The following is a 21,939-nucleotide window of genomic DNA, read 5'->3' on the forward strand; positions in this document are numbered from 1 at the left end:
TTGCCATCCAATTCAGAAACCACACCATTTTCAGAAAATAGAGATAAAAACGTAAGTTTAAACTCAGACATCGCTGAGCACCTGCGCTCTCTCATGAGGTGTGGAGCTGAAGCTCTCTGTTGCCAGCTATTTTTATCTCATCATATTCCTCTTGGGTAGCACGGAATGAACACTGAATTTTCGAATTTTAGGTAGCCCCCCCCCCCCCCCCCCCCGCACCTGATTCAGTTTCAGTGTCCATCTCACCTTTGTCTGTAGTAAAAATGCAATGCAGGAGAAACTCAGGACTTGAGCCCAAAACGTTAGCTATGTATTTTTAACCTTTGCCATATAAATGACACTGCTTGACTGATTGAGTTTCTCCAGCATTTTGTTTTTACTTTCAACTACAGTGTCTATAGGTTTTCATCTTATACTTTCAACTTTTCACATTTTCACATTTCTCTCTAACCATCCCACCCTACCTGTCTCTCCCCCCCCCACTTTCATTTGCCCAGTATCCTGTCACCTCTTGGTTCCTCCTCTCCCGTTTATCTGCTTGTTATTGCCTCTTTAATCTCGGTAAAGGCTCCCAACCCAAAACAATTCAATCCATAACCTGCTGAGTCTCTCCAGCTTCTCATTGTGTGTGTGTATGTGTGTGTGTGTGTGTGTGTGTGTGTGTGTGTGTGTGTGTGTGTGTGTGTGTGTGTGTGTGTGTGTGTGTGTGTGTGTGGAGAAATGTGTGCGTAGGTAGTGGGTGGAAATGTTTGAAATGCCTCTCCAAAGCCCAAACACCCTTTACCAGCCCAGTATATAAAATTATCCTGAATAATTTCTCTTTTCCTTTAAAAGTCATTCCCCCCCGCCCCCCCCCCCAAAACCCCGCCAGCACCACTCCCTGCCCAACCCAAGAGAAACAGGTTTAGCACTCCTTACATAATTTTGAGGAGCATCTTTGGGGTGCTTTTTCTACTGAAGACATTCTAATGCACCATATTATCATTGAATAGCTAATCTACTACTACTAAATACTCCAAGTCATGATAAGACAGGGTTAAAAGAATTTGCAAATAAAAACCAGAAGCGAGAAATTTAGAATAAAAACAGTAAATATGGGAAATACTCAGCAAATCAGGCTGCATCTGTGAGAAGAGAAACAGAATTAACATTTCAGGTCAAAGAACATTCATCAACAATTTTCCAGCATTTTCTGTTTTTATATTAAAAGATTTGACATCCATTTTTCAATTTTGTATGTGCCCAGGAGCTATTTAGACATGAAAATCCACACCAACCGACTGTCATATCCTCTTTTAGAACAGATAAGAGCTATTGTGTACTTCATCACATATCTCAGCAAGATTGAATGTCTACCCTTGGTGCCTGGTCAGATTGAAAAAAAATCCTCAATACTGTATTGTGATCATACAGATGATTTTAATGTTCAAATGAAGTCAATATTCAGGGTTATTCTCCAATGCAGAACATAGCAATTTAACTTGCATGAGGCATGTTGCATTCAGAAATCAATGTGTATATTTCATGATGCTGTTTACCAATCTAATATAATCCATTTGCAGTCCATAGATTTGTGATTTTACATCAGTCATTTAACTGAACTCTGAAAGGAGTTGACTCTTTTGGTTTTTTGCCTTTTGCAATAGTGAAGAAACTTCCATGCTTTTTATAGACTTGGTGGGGGATATTTCCCTTTTAACGTGCTTACAGCTTTGAAGAACAAAGTTCAAGTCGATACGGTGAAAATGTATGTTCCGTGATTCTTTTCAATCCTTTCTTGTGCATATCTGGGGAGATATGATGATTTCAATACACCTTGTTGAAAATAGCTGGAATTTTGAATTTTTTGAGTGACAGCTTACAGAAAAACAATGAGTGAAAGTGAGTGAGTATATATGCCTGGAAGTTATGAGAAAGGGAGGTTGTTATCTGTAATAACTGACAATCTGTTGACATTCATTGTAACAACATAAGATCATAAGAAAGAAGAGCAGGAGTCGGTCATCTGGACCATTGAGCCTGGTCTGTCATTCAATGACATAATTGCTCATCTCTACTTACCCATCTGTTTTCCATATCTTTGATTTCCCCATTATTCCAAAATCTATCGACCTGTGTCTTAACTATATTTAAACAGGCAGCCTCTACTGCTTTTTATTGGGCAGAGAATTCCACAGAGTCATTACTCTCTGGGAGAAGCAGTTCCTCCTCATCTCTGTTTTAAATCTATTTTCCCAAAACATGAGGCTATGTTCATGATCCCTAATGAAGGTTCAAACCTGCATACCAAATCACTAAGAATGTATTGAAAGATAGATCTCCCTGGGGTCTGACAAGAAGACAGTGGCTTTAAGAAAATTGTATACTTAAAGAAGAATTCACAATTGATAAATATTAGATGTGTCTAATAACCATATTCACAGTAAATTTTAAAATGCATATCCCTTTCACTGAAACAATAGACAAATGGACAAGCGCGCGCGCGCACACACACACACACACACACGCACACACGCACGTGTACACACATGTGTACACATATACACTCCTTAAACAGCCTTGTCAACAAGTGCAGGGATTATCCAATGTACTTAAATTGCCAGGCTCTAAATGGAACCCGTACTTGAAAGTTCAATAAAGAAGATTCCACTCAGCATGATCCAAGGGTCATTTCTTTTTAAACTTAGTTTCTCTTTTCTTCACATGGGACCCAATTCTTGCCATCCATGCCCTAAGTGCCCACATCCAAAGGTGCGATTTATAATTATGGGCTCCTAATGCCCACTCATACAGCCCTACTACCCAGAAGCAAACCTGCCCAAAGCACCCAAGGTGCATCATGGTCAGACCTCTCCCATGATTTTGGACCACCACGATCCCTTGTCAAAGAACTATAACTGCCAGTCCCATTGAGGGCATAGAGAATATTGATCCTCCAATGAACCAAAAGAACTGGCCCACACCTCTCAGACACACTACAGTGCATTTTTATGCATTGTAAGGATTTTTAGGCCAACTAGTTTTACCAGTAGGACTATAAACTGAGTAGACCAGTGGTTCTCAACTTTTGTTCCACTCACATACAACCTTAAGTAATCCCTTAAGTAATGACATAGGATGTCATTACTTAACCTCTGTGGTTAGTAAGGTGTGTCTGGGTTGTACCATCTGAAGTCTTAATAAACACTAGATAGGCTTGTAAGTTTACCGCATATTTCTTTACTCACATCAGATTACTGGGTTGCGTATTGATACAATGTCACTCACCATGCATGCACCACTCTCAAGTGTGATGTGGCACTTACAGTGTTAGTGTTCATGCTCTAGCGTAAAATAGTCCCAGATTTCCTCAGTATATAACATCCCTCCTTAAAAAAAAATTATTAACATTTTAAAGATTTATTACAACTTAAGGTTTCTTAAAAATAAATCGTTACTGCTTCTTTATCTGCAATTGCAATTAAGAATTAACAATTCTATTTACACATTTACAGTTCTAAATTCTTTTCAGCAGAATCGCACTGGTAGGATGTTGCTTCTCCACCTTGTAGACCTTGTAGTGACTGTTTGGTTCTGTGGTTCTCCTGCTGCATGCAGTGCAGTCATCACAGTGTTGTTGGTTGGGGTTTCACCTCACGTTCCCTCACAAGTTGTTGGAATTACAGAAGCTGCTGGTGCTTCTGGTGCTCTTTGTGTCAGATCTGGTGTCGGGTGAATATGGGTCCTGTTTTGTCTCAGCTGCCTCCCAGGTTCTGACTCAATGATGTATGACCTTGGTGTCTCAGCTTTTCTAACAATCTTTGCTGGAGCCCAGGTTTTTAATCACTGACTCTTGAACATGTTCATGCTGCCCTGTGAACAGTTCTGGTCGTGTTTGTACATGTTTGTTATAATGTTGACGACTTCCCTCTTGCATGTTAGTCAGCCGCCTTCTTATTTTCTCTTGGTTGTCTGGAGGATAGATTTTTCTCAGCAGGGTTGTCTTGTACTTTCTGCCATTCAGAAGATCTACTGGGGACTTCATGTTGGTCCTCAAGGGTGTTGCTCACAGTGACAGAAGAGCAAGGTAAGGGTCTTCCTTTTTCTCTCAACACTTGGTGAGTGTGTTTAATTGTCTGTATATGCCTCTCAATGGCCCTTGGGGTAATATGGTGATGATGAGGTGATGGTGAACCCATATTCTGCAGCTATTTCTCTGAATTGACGTGATGTGAATTGGGTTCCATTGTCACATAATCACTTGTTTGGGTATCCCCTGTTCCATGAAGAGCGCTCGTACTGCAGCAGTGATGGTTGGTGCTCTCAGGTCCTTCACTTTCCTGTTGAAAGGGAATTTGGAGTAGTAGCAGGACACAATGAGATACCACTCCTGGTTTTCTGTGAACAGGTCCGCTCCCACAGTGGGCCATGGCCTGGCGGGTATTTCAGCAGGAATCATCTCTTCCTTTTGTTGTGTATTTCTGTAATGCTGGACATGTAGCCAACACCCCAACCAATTTTCCCTTGCAACCGCTGCAACCGTGTCGGCCTGTCCCGCATCGGACTTGTCAGCCACAAACGAGCCTGCAGCTGACGTGGACATTACCCCTCCATAAATCTTCGTCCGCGAAGCCAAGCCAAAGAAAGAAGGTCATGTAGCCACCATTTTTTCCAATGTCCTTGTACATGCCTATCCAGTAAACTGCTGACTTTGCTCTGAGTTTGCATTTCTCCATTCCCATGTGGCCTTGGTGTATTTTCTGGAGAATTTCCTTTTGCATTGTCTCTGGTATTATCAGTTGAGACCCTACCAGCAGTATCCCATTCGCCAGGGATATGTTGTCCCTAATAGATCTATACTGACGTATTGTAGGCTGCACCTTTATTACCCTTTCTGGCCATCCCTGTATCACCTGTTGCAAGAGCAGTTGCAGCACGTCTTCCTTTGCGATTTCTTCTTTAATCAGGTTTAGTTTGTTACTGATTACACTGACAAGGTGATGTACCTTGATCTCCATGTCTTTTATTTCGTATTTTATGTTTGGGGAAAGACTTGACAAGGCATCAGCGAGCACCATTTCCTTCCCTGGCCTGTACTTCAAGGTGAAGTCATAACATTGGAGCTGGAGGAGTAGCCTCTGGCTGGTGCTTCACTGAGGTTCTTTTTCTGGATGTGTTCCAGTGGGTAATGATCACTCTCTACCACAAACTGTCTCCCATAGAGGAATTTGTGGAATTTTTCACATCCATACACAACTGCCAACAGCTCCCTTTCAATATTGGCATAATGGGTCTCTGCTGTTGTCAGGGCCTATGAGGCAAAGGATATCAGTTTTCCTTCCTGCACCAAGGCCTCTGAAGGAAGCATCTACTTGCAATGTGACAGCATTTTATCTGTCGTAGTAGCTCAGTTCTATTTCTCTGCAGACCACTTCCTTAAGCTTGTCAAAATTTCATTGATTCGATGGTGACCACTGAAACTCCACATCCTCTTTCAGCATCTCTCTGAGGTTGGCAGTGTGCTCTGCCATGTGTGGGGTGAAGGAACCCATGTACTGGACCAGGCCAAGGAAGTTTCTTAGTTCCTTTATGTCCTTTGGGTGGTCCATTTCAGCAATGGCTGTTACTTCTCTGGGCTTGGCCTGACCCCATCAGGAGTGTACACCATTCTTTAGAATTGACACTCCTTCTCCTTAATGATGCATTTATCTGCACTGAGTTTGATGCCTGCCCCTTTTGTTCTCTCCATGGCTTCGTATAGGTGAAGGTTGTGGGTTTTCCCAACTCTATCAAAGACCTAGATGTCGTCTGCGATGCCGACAGCACCCTTGCATCCCCTGTAGGTCTCATCTATCTTTTGCTGGAAGACGTCTTGGTTCACCTTTAGGCCAAAAGGTAGTCACAGAACTTGTACTGGCTGAATGGAGTATTGAAAGTTGTGAGCAGTGTGGATTCTTCATCCAGCTTCAAATTCCAATATCCATTCTTTGCATCTAGTTTGCTAAAGATTTTGGATCCCACTAGTTCAGAAGTGATGACTTCCAGTTTTGGTGTTGGATAGTGATCTCTTTCGATTGCTTGGTTTAAGTCTTTGGGGTCCAGACATATCCTCAGGTGGCCATTCGGTTTTTCCTTTATTACAATGGAGTTCACCCAGTCGGTTGGCTTCAGCACTTTTGCTATCACTCTTTTTTCTGTCATTTCTTTGAGCTCCTGCTTCAGCTCTATTGGCACCTTCCGTGGAGCATGGATTATTGGTTTGCCTTGTGGATCTACAGTTATCTGGTATTCAAAATTTCCAAAGCACACAACTGTGTCATCAAAGCATTTAGGGTACATGCCCATGAGCTCAGCCTTGTTTGTGATCGGAGGGCATTGTTTAAGTGGAATGTCACTTTTGATCCTCTTAGACATTTTCTTCTCCCTGATCTCATTGTTTACAGAGATTAGCTGTAATTCCTGACAATTATTCAGGCCTATGATTGCTGGTCTGTCGGCATCAACCATGAAGAATGTACATATGATGCTTTTTCCTTTCTGGACTTTATGGACTTTTCCTAGTTATTTAATTACAGGGAAAACCATAGACTGTGAGCATGACATTTACAGCTTCTAGTGTGCCTTCCATTAACCATGTTCTTGGGGAACATCTGACGGTACAGTCTGAGGGGGAGGACTATGCTTTGTTTCAATATTGAGCGTCAGTGTGTTGGAGTCACTGCAGTTGCTTCCCTCGACGTGGTGTACTTCCCTTCTGTATTCTTGTTTTCACTATCTTTTTGTGCTAGACCTGAACATCTTTTCCCAGTGATTGATCTTCCCACAGGGCCTGCACTTTGAACATATGCAGAGCATTCCTTGGAGTCATCGAAGGGGTGCAGTCTGCGGCACCTCCTACAGTTCCCAGATGTCTGTGGCTTTCTCTGTTTGCACTTTATGGCATCGACCCTTCTATCACTGTGTTGTGTGTTGGGCTGCACGGAGAGACCCTAGCACAGGATTCGAAGCCCAGTCCTGATTACTGGCCCTGTAACAGCGCTGTGCTATCCACTACGTTATCCATGCCATCCTTATTATACTGATAATATTAAGAAGATGGTGGGTTCTTTAAAATATTTTTTTTTTGCTTATGAAAAGAGAATAGAATTAAGGTAAGATTTGATGTAATTTGCTCCTCTGCACAATTGGATTCTGTCCGCAAAGTACCAATTTAAGTCTGGCTTCATCTCAGTAAACGCTTCAGACTGTCTCTATGAAGATTGCCAGGCTGAAAGGTCATTGGGAATGCCAGTTCTAGAAAAGCATATTTCTGCAAGTTTCGCTCTATGACTTTCCACTTCCACTCATTCTGCATGAACAACCAGCTCCTTCTTTCCCAATTTCCAGGGCAATTATCAATAAAAGCTTATCTATTCCAAGACAATGAAAATAAATGTTTTTAAAGTCTCTGAGATTTTTTTTTTACTTATAGCAGTGCTCTAAAGATTCATCTTCAGCTTCTGGATTGCTGGAAACCCTAATGTGCACACCACATGTCATCCAGTTTAGATCACAAGATGATGACATTGTTTCTGCTATTTGGACTTGAAATACAAGCCCAAACTTAAATATAGGCATTTGGAAATCTCACCAAGTCAACTGACATGAGGCAAGCCTGAAGTTTATAAACATTCATGCATTTTCATTTATGAGCATAGAAAAATTAAATTTTTAAATTTAAATTTAGTCATACCTGGCCCTTCCTGCCCATGAGACTGTGCCACTTAAATACACCATTTAGCCAAAAAACTCTGTATGTTTTTGAAGAGTGGGAGTAAACTGGAGCATCCGAAGGGAATCCACGCAGTTATGTGGAGAATGTGCAAACTCCTTCCAGACAGGGTCAGACTCAAACTATAATAATGATGCCCTAACTACGAGCAAAATTACAATCTTGGAACAAACTTAAATTTAGCAAAGTCATAATCAATAATTTCACATAGTATGTGGAACTATTGGGTGGAAAGCCCAATGTGATGCTTTATGCTAGTTAATCAAGAAGTGTGTAGATACTGAAGTACAGGAACAAGGCACAAAAGTACTGGAGGAACTCAGCAGGTCATGCAGCATCCTTGGAAAGCAACAGACAGTCAACAATTTAGGCCTCAGCTCCACGTCAGGATACAATCACCTGAACCAGGAAGGAGGGGGGAGGGGAAGGCTGGAAGGAGCACTAGCCTACAGGTGATAGCTGAATGCCAGTGGGAGGGGGAAGAAAAGAAAGATCTGAGAGGTGATATGGGGAGGGGACAAAGAGTTGAGAAAGATGCTCGCTGATGAGGAAGGAAGGGTTTGGGAGCTGGTGGGTGACTGGCATGGGGAAGAAAAGGAAAGAGAGAGGAATGAGTGAAAGGGGAGAAAAAACAAAGGGGAGGGGTTTAGCAGAAATCGGAGAACTCAATATTGATGGTTTAATGCCTTATCATTTTATTTTAGAGATACTCCTCGGTAACAAGTCCATGGGCCTGCGCCACCCAAATACACCCATGTGACTAATGAACCTAACAACCCCATACATCTTTGGAATGTGGGAGGAAAGTTCGCAGATATGGGGAGAAAGTACAAACTCCTGACAGACAACGCCAGATTCCTATCTGAGTCACTGGTGTTGTAAAAGTAGTGCATTAACCCATCCACTAACCGTGGTGCCCTTTGAGAAAATGCCGATGATTGACGGGCTGTAAATTATTAGTCATGTCAGCAAATAAATTCTTCTTCTTCTTTGGCTTGGCTTTGCGGACAAAGATTTATGGAGGGGGTAAATGTCCACGTCAGCTGCAGGCTCGTTGGTGGCTGACAAGTCCAATGCGGGACAGGCAGACACGGTTGCAGCGGTTGCAGGGGAAAATTGATGGGTTGGGGTTGGGTGTTGGGTTTTTCCTCCTTTGTCTTTTGTCAGTGAGGTGGGCTCTGCGGTCTTCTTCAAAGGAGGTTGCTGCCCGCCGAACTGTGAGGCGCCAAGATGCATGGTTTGAGGCGAGATCAGCCCACTGGCGGTGGTCAATGTGGCAGGCACCAAGAGATTTCTTTAGGCAGTCCTTGTACCTCTTCTTTGGTGCACCTCTGTCTTGGTGGCCAGTGGAGAGCTCGCCATATAACATATAACAAATATAGCAAATAAATACTATCCCTTAATATAACAACTTGTGACACATGTAGTCTGATGTATTTTGTGCTTTAGTTCACTTTGCTGCTATTTCTTGGCGTTCAACACACATTTACTGTTCTGTATATAGACAATTAATATTAGTAGCTAAAATATGGTACAATCCTAGCCAGCTGAATATTATGCCTTCTCAAAATTCAAGTCACACTCTTGCTGCCCTTTGCTGACAAGTTGATTTCTATCCTGCAGTGATTTTGCACAGATGTGACAAAATGTCACTCCCTTAGCTCCACATTTCTCATTGCAATGAGGTGACTCATTTTAGCACCAAATCCAACTGCATCTGATGTAAATTACAACTGATAGCATTTGAATGCAATCAGAAAACAATACACTTCTATGAACCAGGTTGTTTGACAGGGCACATTTTTTTTACTTTCTGAATTTTGCCACCACAGACTGAATTGAAAAGTGTAATTATTTTTTTATGTTACCTCCTGATTAATTGATCATTTTAAGAAATGTTGCCTCAGAAAAATTTGCTGTAAGATGGAAAAATATTAGCTTACCCTTGTGTCTCTTTCCAGATAGTACTTGTGGCGAACACTACGGCTTTTTCTGGCCTTCGGGATACCATTATGAGTGAAGTGATAGAGTCCTTCAGCAAATGGAAGCTGTAATTAAATAGAGTCTGTTGCATTACAGTGAACATCTTGAAACATTTATTGGGTATCTTCTTGATAAATAAATCTCAGCATATTTTTATTTTCACTTTTAAATTGTTTGCTTATTGTTACATTTTTGTACATCAAATCCATGAATTGTCATCTCCAAAAATATTTGTATAGTTCTACACCTCCCAGAAAGCTTTACACATGGAGATAAGAATATTGAATTAATCTGTCGGTATGCTGCAAAACAGATTCTCTGCTCATTGAATAATTTATAAATTTGTACTTCTTTGCTTTGCATTTATTGTAATTTCTACCTTAATTTTATAATAACCAAGAGAAGATTTAATGTTGTTAACAATTGGTCTTACATATCTAGTTCATATCTTTCTTTGGCTTGGCTTCGCGGACGAAGATTTATGGAGGGGGTAAAAAGTCCACGTCAGCTGCAGGCTCGTTTGTGGCTGACCAGTCCGATGCGGGACAGGCAGACACGATTGCAGCGGTTGCAAGGGAAAATTTGTTGGTTGGGGTTGGGTGTTGGGTTTTTCCTCCTTTGCCTTTTGTCAGTGAGGTGGGCTCTGCGGTCTTCTTCAAAGGAGGCTGCTGCCCGCCAAACTGTGAGGCGCCAAGATGCACGGTTTGAGGCGTTATCAGCCCACTGGCGGTGGTCAATGTGGCAGGCACCAAGAGATTTCTTTAGGCAGTCCTTGTACCTTTTCTTTGGTGCACCTCTGTCACGGTGGCCAGTGGAGAGCTCGCCATATAATACGATCTTGGGAAGGCGATGGTCCTCCATTCTGGAGACGTGACCCATCCAGCGCAGCTGGATCTTCAGCAGCGTGGACTCGATGCTGTCGACCTCTGCCATCTCGAGTACCTCGACGTTAGGGGTGTGAGCGCTCCAATGGATGTTGAGGATGGAGCGGAGACAACGCTGGTGGAAGCGTTCTAGGAGCCGTAGGTGGTGCCGGTAGAGGACCCATGATTCGGAGCCGAACAGGAGTGTGGGTATGACAACGGCTCTGTATACGCTTATCTTTGTGAGGTTTTTCAGTTGGTTGTTTTTCCAGACTCTTTTGTGTAGTCTTCCAAAGGCGCTATTTGCCTTGGCGAGTCTGTTGTCTATCTCATTGTCGATCCTTGCATCTGATGAAATGGTGCAGCCGAGATAGGTAAACTGGTTGACCGTTTTGAGTTTTGTGTGCCCGATGGAGATGTGGGGGGGCTGGTAGTCATGGTGGGGAGCTGGCTGATGGAGGACCTCAGTTTTCTTCAGGCTGACTTCCAGGCCAAACATTTTGGCAGTTTCCGCAAAGCAGGACGTCATATAGTATAATGTTAATTCACCAGGAAAAATAGAGCAGCCAGAAAATTTGTGCAGCATTGTTGAAGGAGACAAGGAATTTTTGGCTCACATGCCATATACGTTTTTCAAGGATGCACATTGAGGCTATGGTGTCATTTGTAAACCTTTCCATTCTATTTATATAGTATTTGTTCTCATCTCAGCACACAATAGTTTTACCTCTTGTTCGATGCCCTTAATATTTAAAGCAATAATATACCATAACTTAGGGTGACATGGTTAGCACAGCAGTTAGCACAACACTTCCACGGCACCAGCAACCCCAGTTCGATTCCACGTTATCTGTGAAGAATTTGTATATCCGCATGTATGTGTGGGTTTCCTCCAGGTGCTCCCGTTTCCTCTCACCCTTCAAAGCGTATGGGGGCTGTAGGTTAATTGAGTTGTGTGGGCTCGTGGGCCAGAAGGGCATGTTACTGTGTTGCGTGTCAAAATTTATTAAAAAATAATGCTCAAGTCAGTTTGGTGTGCAATTGTCAAAAAAGGTTTAATGTCATCTTCAATTATTCTTCAATTCTATCCACTTGAGATGTTAATTCAAAACAACAGTTTAGTTCTGTTGAAAGGTAAGCAACTTGGCATCTACTACAATAATGTTGAGTTCATTTTTATTTTGCCAATACATTTCACATATGACAAGCACTTATTTCCCTACTTTCTCTTTCATTAAAATATTTATCTCATTCTGTGTTCAATTAATGACCTTTATGCCAACCAAGGTTTCCCGATGCTTACAGAAATTTATTTAAAACAGGCCCTCAGTAGTTTTCACTCGGATATCTCAATGAATGATTTATTCTTTCCCACACAAAGTATTGATTCATTGTCATTATTTATTTCTAGTTAGTGGGTTGATTACATATGAAAAAAGAATTGTTTATTCCCTTTAGTTGGTTCATTTCAATTGGTTGATCATTTTAAGTAAAATGTTCCCTTTTCCGGTTGCCATTGGAAACACATATTTTAACATAGGAGAAAGACACTGGTTTTACACTGTACTGAAATTACCATACTTACTTTCTTGGTAGAGGAATAGGATACATGAGCATGGATGTGATGTTGAGGCTTTATAAGGCACTGGTGAGGTCTCACTTGGACTATGGATGCAGTTTTGGGATCCTTATTTAAGAAAGGTTGTGCTGGCATTGGAGAGGGTTCAGAGAAGATTTACAAGAATTATTCCTGAAATGGAGGGATCAGCATATGAGGAACATTTGACTGCTCTTGGACTGTGCTCCTTGGAGTTCAGGAGAATGAGGGAGGACCATGTGGAAGCATTTTGGATGTTGAAAGGCCTGGACAAGGTAGATGTGGCAAATTTGTTTCCTTTGATAGGGGAGTCAAGGAGAAGAGGGCACTACTTCAGAATTGAAGGGTGCCCATTTAAAACAGAGATGCAGAAGAATTTGTTTAGCCAGGGAGTGGTGAACTTTTGGAACTTGCTGCCATGGGTGGCTGTGGAGGCCAGGTCATTGGGTGTATTTAAGGCAGAGATTGATAGCTATCTGAATAGTGTGGCTATCAAAATGCTTTGTATTCCGTACCCAAGAACATATGAATCCCTCTGCAGTCCGCTCATCTGCTGTCTCACTCTCTTCTGGTAATAGTCTGTTTTCGATCCTCCAACTGAAGTTCATTATCTCACACTTTTCAACATAAATTTCAATTTGCCAATCTTTTACTCAACCTATCTGTATCCCGCTACAGTCTAAATATTCTCATCAGCCAAGGTCCCCTCCCACACGTTCCCATTTCATCATCAAACTTGAATACCTTACCCAACCCTTCCAAGTCATTCATGGGGAAGAGGCAGGGGAATGGGTTTGAGAAGGTGAATGGATCAGCTCATGATGGAATGATGGAGCGGACTTATTGTAATCTAAATCTTAATCCTGACTTAATGTTAAATCCTAGCAGAGGTAGGAGCTGGTAGAAGATGCAACTGTTCTCCAACAGTTCCCAGCATGACTTACCAAGCCAGGAGATGATTTTATTACAGCTTAAGCTGTGATGATATTTTACCTGACAGATCCGTTTCTGTGGGGACATTTGGCTATCCAGCTGAGAAAGTATCCAATGAATAGACTTTCAGCAAGTTTAAGTACCAGGAGTTTATTTTTCCCTTCTAAACTTCTGACATGACCTTTATCACTGTTCATTACAATGAAAGCACACAGGAGCAGGAAATAAAGGACATGGGAAAGGCATGTCACCGAGCACATCATTCTCTCAAGGATGTATTGGAGCTGCTTATGAAACAATGGTTTTCTCAGTGGGCAAGGGAAGAGCTTCAAGCTCCATAGTAAACGAATTTTCAGACATCAGAACCAATCAATAGTGATATCTTCGAAGACTGACATCCATGTCACAATGTTGTTAGACTAGGATATTCTTCATGTAATGATAGGAAGTTATGCTTTTACATAGCTTGGGTTCTTTGTGGTGTCCTTGCACTTGTGGTTGTGTTGAGGTAGTTCCTGTTGGATCAGAGATAACATTGGGTACTATCTGTTTTCTCCAAGATGTGGTAGTCTGCAACCTGCATGCTATCATGCCCTTGCAAAGGACTTCCAATTGCCAGTAATTTATGCTGGAGATCCTGCAGCAGCTGCTTGCACCTATTCCCACCTCATTGTGTCATATGCTTTCCAAGTGCTGGTGGGAAGTTAGCATTGAGTTCCATTACAACCTTCATGCCAGTTCCTCTACAATGCATCTTAGTTCTACACGAACTCGTACTCATAACAAGGATCCACTGAACTGAGTCCACATGATCCACAGTTGGGGTAGGGCTCTGGAAAGTCTCTGATACCACCCAGCTGTTTGCCACATGGGTTTCTGATGGCCTGCATTCACTGTCCTAATCCTCAGGGTATCTGATTACATGGCTCTTAGGATCACATAGCTCACGTCTATTGCAGTGGAGATGTCGGCATCTCCAGCCCTGACTGAAAACTTTCAGTGACTATGAGGAAAGAGCTGTGATCTGCAGTTGTCAAGATGCCACAATTCAACCACATGGATTTGTTTCAAGATTCAAGATTCCTTTATTGCCAAAATTATTAAAAAAACACACAAAATTTGTTTTCCCTTGTTGACCATGTAAAGGCACAGAAAGAGGTGTCACGAGTTGAGAGCGCAATTATCGAGATAGAAAAGAGTGTCCCTTCAGAGGCAGCCCAGTGTCCATGAATCCTGCCACCTCCTCTCTAGCCATAGGGCCTCTGTCTGTTCCAGCAGTGGACCTGAGTTCGAAGCATTCGTCACCTTCCTCAGCTCTAGCTATAAACCTGCAATGCAATTAAATAGATGCCTGGGTCAGAGACCCTTCAGGACCTCTACTTGCCATTGGTACCCTCATGAATCTCTGTCCTAATACCTGCATCCAGAACCCAGTATTCATAGTCTGCTGTGAGTTCTTCACTGGTTTGCTGCTGAAGACACCTTCCCTGCAGGGATTTCTCACCGATCTCTTCTTGGGAAATGTGGGAAGAGTGGAAGGTGCTGGTCTGCTGTTTCCCTGGAGCCCACAACCCTTGTAGTCTGAACTGCCAAGCATGGGTGCCAACAATATGGGCAGGAATTTCTGTGGGTCTATGAGGTAAGTAAAACCCATCCTATCGGCAGTCTAAACTTGCTCTGGCCATCAGGTGGGACAGAATTCAGAAGGACTACAATGGCAGAGAAACGACAAGGGCTAGCATGGGTTGGCATAGTAGTTAGTGCAATGACTTTACAGTGCCAGTGATGGGGATGGAGGTTCGAATCCCATGCTGTCTATAAGGAGTTTGTATGTTTTCCCCATGTCTTGTATGGGTTTTCCCCAGGGGCTTCAGCCTCATCCCACTGTTTGAAATGCACAGGGGGTGTAGGTTTGTTGTTCCGGTTCGTGTGGGTCCCACAGGTTAAATACCAGACCAAAGTGCAGGTACAAAGCACATGTTTATTTCAGGGATGGAATTGAGACAACAGGGTTGATATGTAAAGCAAACTTCTGCACATACACAATATGCAGGGGGTAAATATACACTTTTGGATGACGAGGGGGAAACTGACAGAAACTTGGGAAATTACAAGAGCATACACATTCAACAATCAGATCAAGGTGATATTATGTGCCCCACCCCTTGACCCGTACGGTCACAGCTCTGCTACCTAGCCTCGAGACTCACCCCAACCCAGTGTGGAAGATAATACTTACATGCCACGAAAAGTCCAAACAGGCAGAACAAAGAGGCACATGGTCCTTCATAGTTCTGGGGACAAAGCTGGGAGGGCCAATCGTAAGTGTCAGTGTTGGTTGCTGTGGCCAATGGCTCGAAGCCAAGTGCAAGGACTCAGCAGGGGTGAACTAAGGTGATTCACCTGGGCCAATTGGGTGAAGGTCAGGGCTGAGTCTGGGCGGGCTGCCTGGATTGCAGCACCTGGTGATTTAGGTGGGCCAATTGTAAGGGTCACCTTGATGGTTTGGGGTGAGTCTTTGACCTTGATTGGCAGGTAGTGTGTCCTCTGAAGAGGAGCGCAGCAGCGCCACTTGCTGGTGGATGCTGGCTCTCCATTACAAGGTTAATTGAGTGTAAATTGGGCAGCATGGACTTGTGGGCCAAAATAGCCTGTTACTGTGCTGTATGTCTAAATTTAAATTTAAAAGATGTGTAAACTTCATTGCACTTATTTCAATGCAAGAAGCCATATGAAACTGAGGTCATGGATAGCTGTAGAACAAAGGGATGTTGTGGCCATAATGGAGACATGATTGTAAAATGACCACAACTGGCAGCTCATTGTTCTGGGGTTGCGTAGTTAAAGGTGTGATGAGAATAGAGGGAAGAGAGAGGTGAGGGAGTGGAATTGTTGCAATATTGATCAAAGAAGATACACAGTGCTCTTTAGAAAACTATCATGTGAGGCTGTATAGGTGGTGAACATCAGGAATGAAAAGGAATAGTCACTTTTCTGGCTGCTTACTACAGGGTACCAAACAGTCACCAGGAGTTAGAGGATCAAACAGAGAGATTGTTGGTGCCTATAACAAAAGTAAAGGTGATTTCAACTTCCCAAACATTGACTGGGAATGCCAAAGTGTTAGGGAATTGGATAAGGTGAACTTTGTTACGTGTGTCCAAGAAAACCTTCTATAATATGTTGAAAGGCCTACAAAGGAAAAGGGCAATATTGTACCTTGTACTGGGGAATTATGCTCGTCATGTTTCTGAGGTAATGGTTTGGGAACACTTTGGGAGCAGAGATCACAATTCTATAAACTTTAAGATAGTTACGGAAAAGGATTTCACTGGTCCCCATGTTCAAATCCTAAATGGGGGCAAGGCCAATTTTGATGTGATTAGTCAGAAGTTAGCACATTTGTAGTATATTTGTATGTACACAAAATAAAACAGAGCAAAGCCTTTTAGCATTCATGGTATCATATTCATATTTTCATTTTGCTATTATACCTTGTAGCATTAACCATTTATAGCACCATTGCCACTAATGTGACTCCCACCCCCAGGGTTACTCCCCCTTCTGGTGTTTCAGGGCTTTTCCACCAATCTTACTCCTCTATATCCAGTAGCAGAATGATCCTAGACTGGTTCTTCCCCACTGAGCTCTTATGTTGGCTGTAGTGTGTCCTTCTGCAGCTTCGAATGTTACTTCTGCAGCCTGAAATATGCCTGTCAGCAGCATTCCCTTACCATCAGAGGTCCTTTGGGAGCTCTACTGTGCTGGAAGATCAACACATTTTGGACAGGCCAACAAGCCTCTTTCAATGAGTTGATGAGCTTCTAGGAGCTCTGGATGTATATCACTGTGTGCGACCATGGGAACAAACCCTTACAGCAGAGAGTTCTCTGTCACACTGCTGCTAGGGACGTTGCATGGCAAACGTGCAAGGCCCATTCTTTGCAGCACCTGGAACAGGTTGAACCTTAGCACTTGACGACCTCGTTTCTTGGTTGCATGCTCATCCTTCTTGCATCCTTATGTTGTTGTTTGTTCAAATGCTATTTATTGACTTCAGTTCGGCTTTCAAAACAATCATACCTTAGTACCTGATAAAGAAGTTGATTGAGCCTGCTGGATCTAAACACCTCCCTCTGCAATTGGATTCTTGATTTCCTGTCAGGAAGACCTCAAGCAGTCCAGATTTGTAACATCACTTCCAAGACTATCACATTGAGCACAGGGCCTCCCAGGGCTGCGTGGTTAGTCCACTGCTTTTCACTCTGCTCTGACCCATAACTGTACAGATAACACAGCTTGAACTACACCTTGTTTGCTGATGACACGACTGTGATGGGCCTTATTAGTAAGAGATGAGGTGCAATCAGTAAAAAAGAGAAGGTTGTCGACTTCAGGAGGGCCCGGGGAAACCATGCTCCACTGACCATTGATGGCTCAACTATTGAGGTCGTCAAGAGTATTAAGTTCCTTGGAGTGCACATGGCAGAGAAACTCACCTGGTCCCTTAACACCAGCTCCGTAGTCAAGAAAGCCCAGCAGCACCTTTACTTCCTGCGAAGGCTGAGGAAAATTAATCTCCCACCCTCCATCCTCACTACATTCTACAGAATGTATTGAGATCATCCTGTCCAATTGCATCACCACCTGGTTTGAAAGCTGCACCTCCTTGGACCGCAGGATCCTGCAGAGGATAGTGAAGTCAGTGGAAATGATCACTGAGAGCTCTCTTCCTACCACGAAGGACATCTACAACACTGGATGCAGACGAAAAGCAGTAAACATTGTGAAAGACTCCATACACCCCTCATGTTCTCCCTTCTGCCATCTGGTAGGAGGTTCCAAAGCATTCACGCCTTTACGTCCAGATTGCATAACAATTTTTCACCAAAGCCATCAGGGTCCTGAGTTCCAAGAACATAAGAGTGGATAGGGTACCGTGGACTTTTACTGTATACATCTTAATATTTTAATGTGTTCAACTTCCATTCTAACTTAGCTTTATGAAAATATGCTCTGCAGTCCTGGAGTAACGGTATCTCGTCATTATCATGCGAGCATGGTTTGAACGATAAATAAAGGTGATTTCATTTGACTTGACTTGACGTCTCCAGATAGTGTAAGCAAACCCAGTCTGCAAAGAGGTGGATGACTGTCTCCTTCCCATCTCAGCCTTGAAGCATGGAATTGCGTGTGATATTCCAATGGCAGAGGAAGGATCTGACAAGGAGTGGTCCTCTCATTGTCAACCAGGCCAGGTCCTGGTGCTTGTTAAGAGAGCTAGGGAGATGAAGACAGATGAAGACAGATGACTGGACAGTCTGCACAAGGAACCATCCTATAGTATCCATTAAGTCCTTGTCCCTCAGAATTCACAAGCCTGATGGATTTGTAGTCAAAGGTGTTTGTCTGGAAAAACATTTTCATGAAGGATAAAGAAGCAATATCTAACTGACTGGGACATGACATGGCAATGGGGCCAGACCCATTCTTTGCATCACCTGGGACAGGTTGAACCAGGTTGTGTCGCACAAAGCGACACTTGGCAACCTCAATTCTTGTTTGCACACTCGGCCTGATGAAGCCCACATGGTGGCGATCATCAGGGTGAGGGCCATGTTGGATACAACATTTCTCCTATTCTCAAGTGATTTGAGCATGGTCACCTGTCAGATCTGTTCCATTTTGGATTTCCAGAGGGAACAATAAAAAGCTTGGGTGATAGGCAGGTGTGGAGTATGGGCCAGATCTGCACCAAGTCCCATGAGCACTTCACTAAAATTCCAAAACAAAAAAGCTGGTACTTTGGGTTGAAAAAGCTATGAATACAACCTAATTGAAGAACTGTTGTTCAGCATTGAACACTGAACCCCAAGAAAGATATACTGACCTCAGAAGAAAACAGCAGAAATTTATCTGAATGGCTTCCAGGAAAGGTGGTGGAGGCATGGTCAATTTTGTCATTTAAAAAAAAGTTGGATAAAAATATGGATGGGAGGGGGATGGAGGGATATGGGCAGAGTGCTGGTAAGTGGGATTAGAGGAGGGTACTTGGATCAGTGCGGACAAGAAGGGCCAAATTGGCCTGTTTCCATGCTGTAATTGTTATATGGTTATGGTTATATATGGTTAGTCATAGGATGTGAGGGGTTAAATGATACAATTTCTCTTCGAAGGGAGTTCTGTGAGAGCCTATCTCAAGGCTCCACCTCTGCACTCCCTACTACTCTCAAGCTCTACGACCGTGTATTCACCCAGACTCACCAGTTATTGCCTTTTGCCTGTGCTCCTCCTCCCCCTGCCTTTTTATCCAGGCCCCTACCTGCTGTTTCCTCATACCAAAGGACTCAGGCGTAAAAACTCAGGTCCTGCAGACACTGCAAGACCTGATGAGTTCCTCCAGCATTTTTCCAACAAGCATCTGCAGACTTTTGTTTCGCTCCATCAGTATATTACCTTGGATTAAGAAGATTTAAGGGTGATCTGATTGAGGTCTTTCAAATGATAGAGTAATATGACAATACTGATGCAGAGAAATCCTTATCAATTGGTGAGGGAATCTTGAAACAGGAGCAGAATTTTAAAGTGATAGATCAATTAGGATGAAAAAACAAAAGTTTTGCACAAATGGTGATGTAAATTAGTTTGCTGAACAAGTGGAAATATCGAAATAGCTACTTCTTAAGTGATTTAAAGGAAAAGGCAGGTTGATTCAACTGAGAGCCATAAATTCTTTGAGAAGTTCAATGCCTTAATCCTAATCCCATATTGATTACATCTAACCTTGACTTTGTGATTGTTTTGAAAATTTTATTAAATATTTGTATACTGTTTTCAAGTGTTTTGCACAATCTGCATGTTCTAATATTTTTTCATTCATGTTTAGTTATGAATTTCAAGCACTTGGAGGTTTATGCTTCAGATGCTAATATCTTTACCTGGTCTGCTTTTTCATTGATGAGCTTTCCATATCCGTGCAGTGACAGTTGTAAGTCCTGTTTGTGACTTTTACGATTCATTGGCAAATCAAGTGATTCACTGGTGTGTTGTGCATCGATAATGATCCAATCAATATAAAGCATTGGTTTTGAATTTAAGGCAAGAGGTACGACTGAGCTTGAAAAGAGCTGCCTGTACTATTTTGATATCACATTGAATCCAGCAACATCTATCAGTGATAGCACTCATTAAGTAGGCTATCGGCCAATCCATTTGAAGAACATTACAGATACTACAGTAGGAAATAAAACATTGGAATTTTGAAGTGAGACTTTGAGAAAGTAAAACCATTTTTCCAGGCCCAGAGAGGATAATTGGTGGCAATTGTGACATGGAACAAAGCTGAGTTACAGCTCAATTGTTTTGAATGAGTTTTACAACAGAGATTGTTAAATCACTGATGCCATGGTAATTGTATCTGAAAAGACTATTAGTGTAGCCCATGAAGGAACAGGGCATCACTGGCAGCATCTTTCAGTTTTCCACCTTGAACACTGCACATATGCAGATGCCAGATGTTATTTTCAGTATCACACAGAAATGACTGCAAATACTAACTGCACTCTATTGTTACAGCAGCATATTCTAGTTAATCAACCTGTTAGTTCTCTAAATAGACACTGCCTCATGACTGACTCGAGCATTTCTGTGGGGCAGTTCCTTAGCTATAACATTCTATGAATGGAAAAGAGAACACCATCTCGGTCAATAAAATAAGGCCATTAAAATAATATAAACAGTTGTCAAGTACATTTCACAATTTTAAATATTTCATTTTTGGCAGAGTTTTGCACTGCCTGAAATTTGAAACTGCGGAGAAACATTTAGCACCAGCGAAAGGAAATTGCTCTAGTCATAAAATGATCAACTACAGAAACAAGTCATTCAGTCAGTCAAAGCTACCCTTTGAGCAACATTTTAAAATAAAAGTAATATTTTCAATTCAATCTTTTGGGCTTCATCTACTTTTGTTGGTCTGGAAATGTTAGTTCAAAATAACTGCTGGCATTTTGCAAACCTAATAGATTAGCTACATGGCTATAACATGGCGTTCTTACATCCAGACAAATGTATTGTTGACAGCTACATATTTATAATATATTTACGCATTCAAAAGAGCAAATGAAAAGTAAACTGTAATCTAATTAGTCTTTTTGAAAAATCTATGCAAATGTGAATTGACCATAAAGCAATATCCCTTAGATTATATATGAGTTCTTCATACCTGCCTTCATTTAAACAGTAACAAGAGTTACTTTAAACTGTTGTCTATTTTGGATTTCCTTAAAGTGTATCACCTTTTGCTGTCAGGTTTAGAAAAGCACACGTTGAAGAAAAGGATCAGGTTGAAGTTTTGAATAAATGTAGAAAATATATGTAGAAAATGCACAAAACAATAATTTTATTGAGAAGGCATTATTTTGGTATTATGTATTTTTGAATGTATTCTTGTACTTAAATATTTAGCTTTTCCAGCTTTATTTTATTTTGCATAGGTGTTCTCTACTTATTTCTTTCAATGTTCTCAATAAAATGATTTCAAGAGGTATTTATTTTCTTCTGTTAATTGGCAGCTGCTTGTCAGCAGTTGGCTGCTCTTTATGCAATTATTGAACATTAAAGCTCATTGTACAATCTAGATATATTACACTGGATAGGAGAGAGTTTGGATATGCAATGACATCTGCTTTTTCTTTTATAAATACTGAATTAGAATTTCTTTATTAAAAAAGAAAAACCTCCTTTGACACCTCACTTTTTCTCCCGATCCAGGTGTAGCCATGGGTACACATATATATCCAGTTATGGCTGCC

At 42.0% G+C, this 21,939-nt stretch overlaps 1 protein-coding gene across 11 annotated transcripts in view; it reads right to left on the reverse strand.

Moving 5' to 3' along the window:
* The window catches only part of pcsk2 (proprotein convertase subtilisin/kexin type 2), a 344,834-nt gene that overhangs the window by 71,066 nt on the left and 251,829 nt on the right, over nucleotides 1-21,939 (reverse strand). For all 11 annotated transcript variants that reach the window (XM_069931793.1, XM_069931790.1, XM_069931791.1 and 8 more), the window contains one exon: nucleotides 9,694-9,798. In XM_069931793.1, coding sequence (XP_069787894.1) covers nucleotides 9,694-9,798 — 105 coding nt within the window. The remainder of the gene's footprint in view (nucleotides 1-9,693; nucleotides 9,799-21,939) is intronic.

This window comes from Narcine bancroftii, chromosome 4 (assembly GCF_036971445.1).
Source record: "Narcine bancroftii isolate sNarBan1 chromosome 4, sNarBan1.hap1, whole genome shotgun sequence".
NCBI lineage: Eukaryota > Metazoa > Chordata > Chondrichthyes > Torpediniformes > Narcinidae > Narcine > Narcine bancroftii.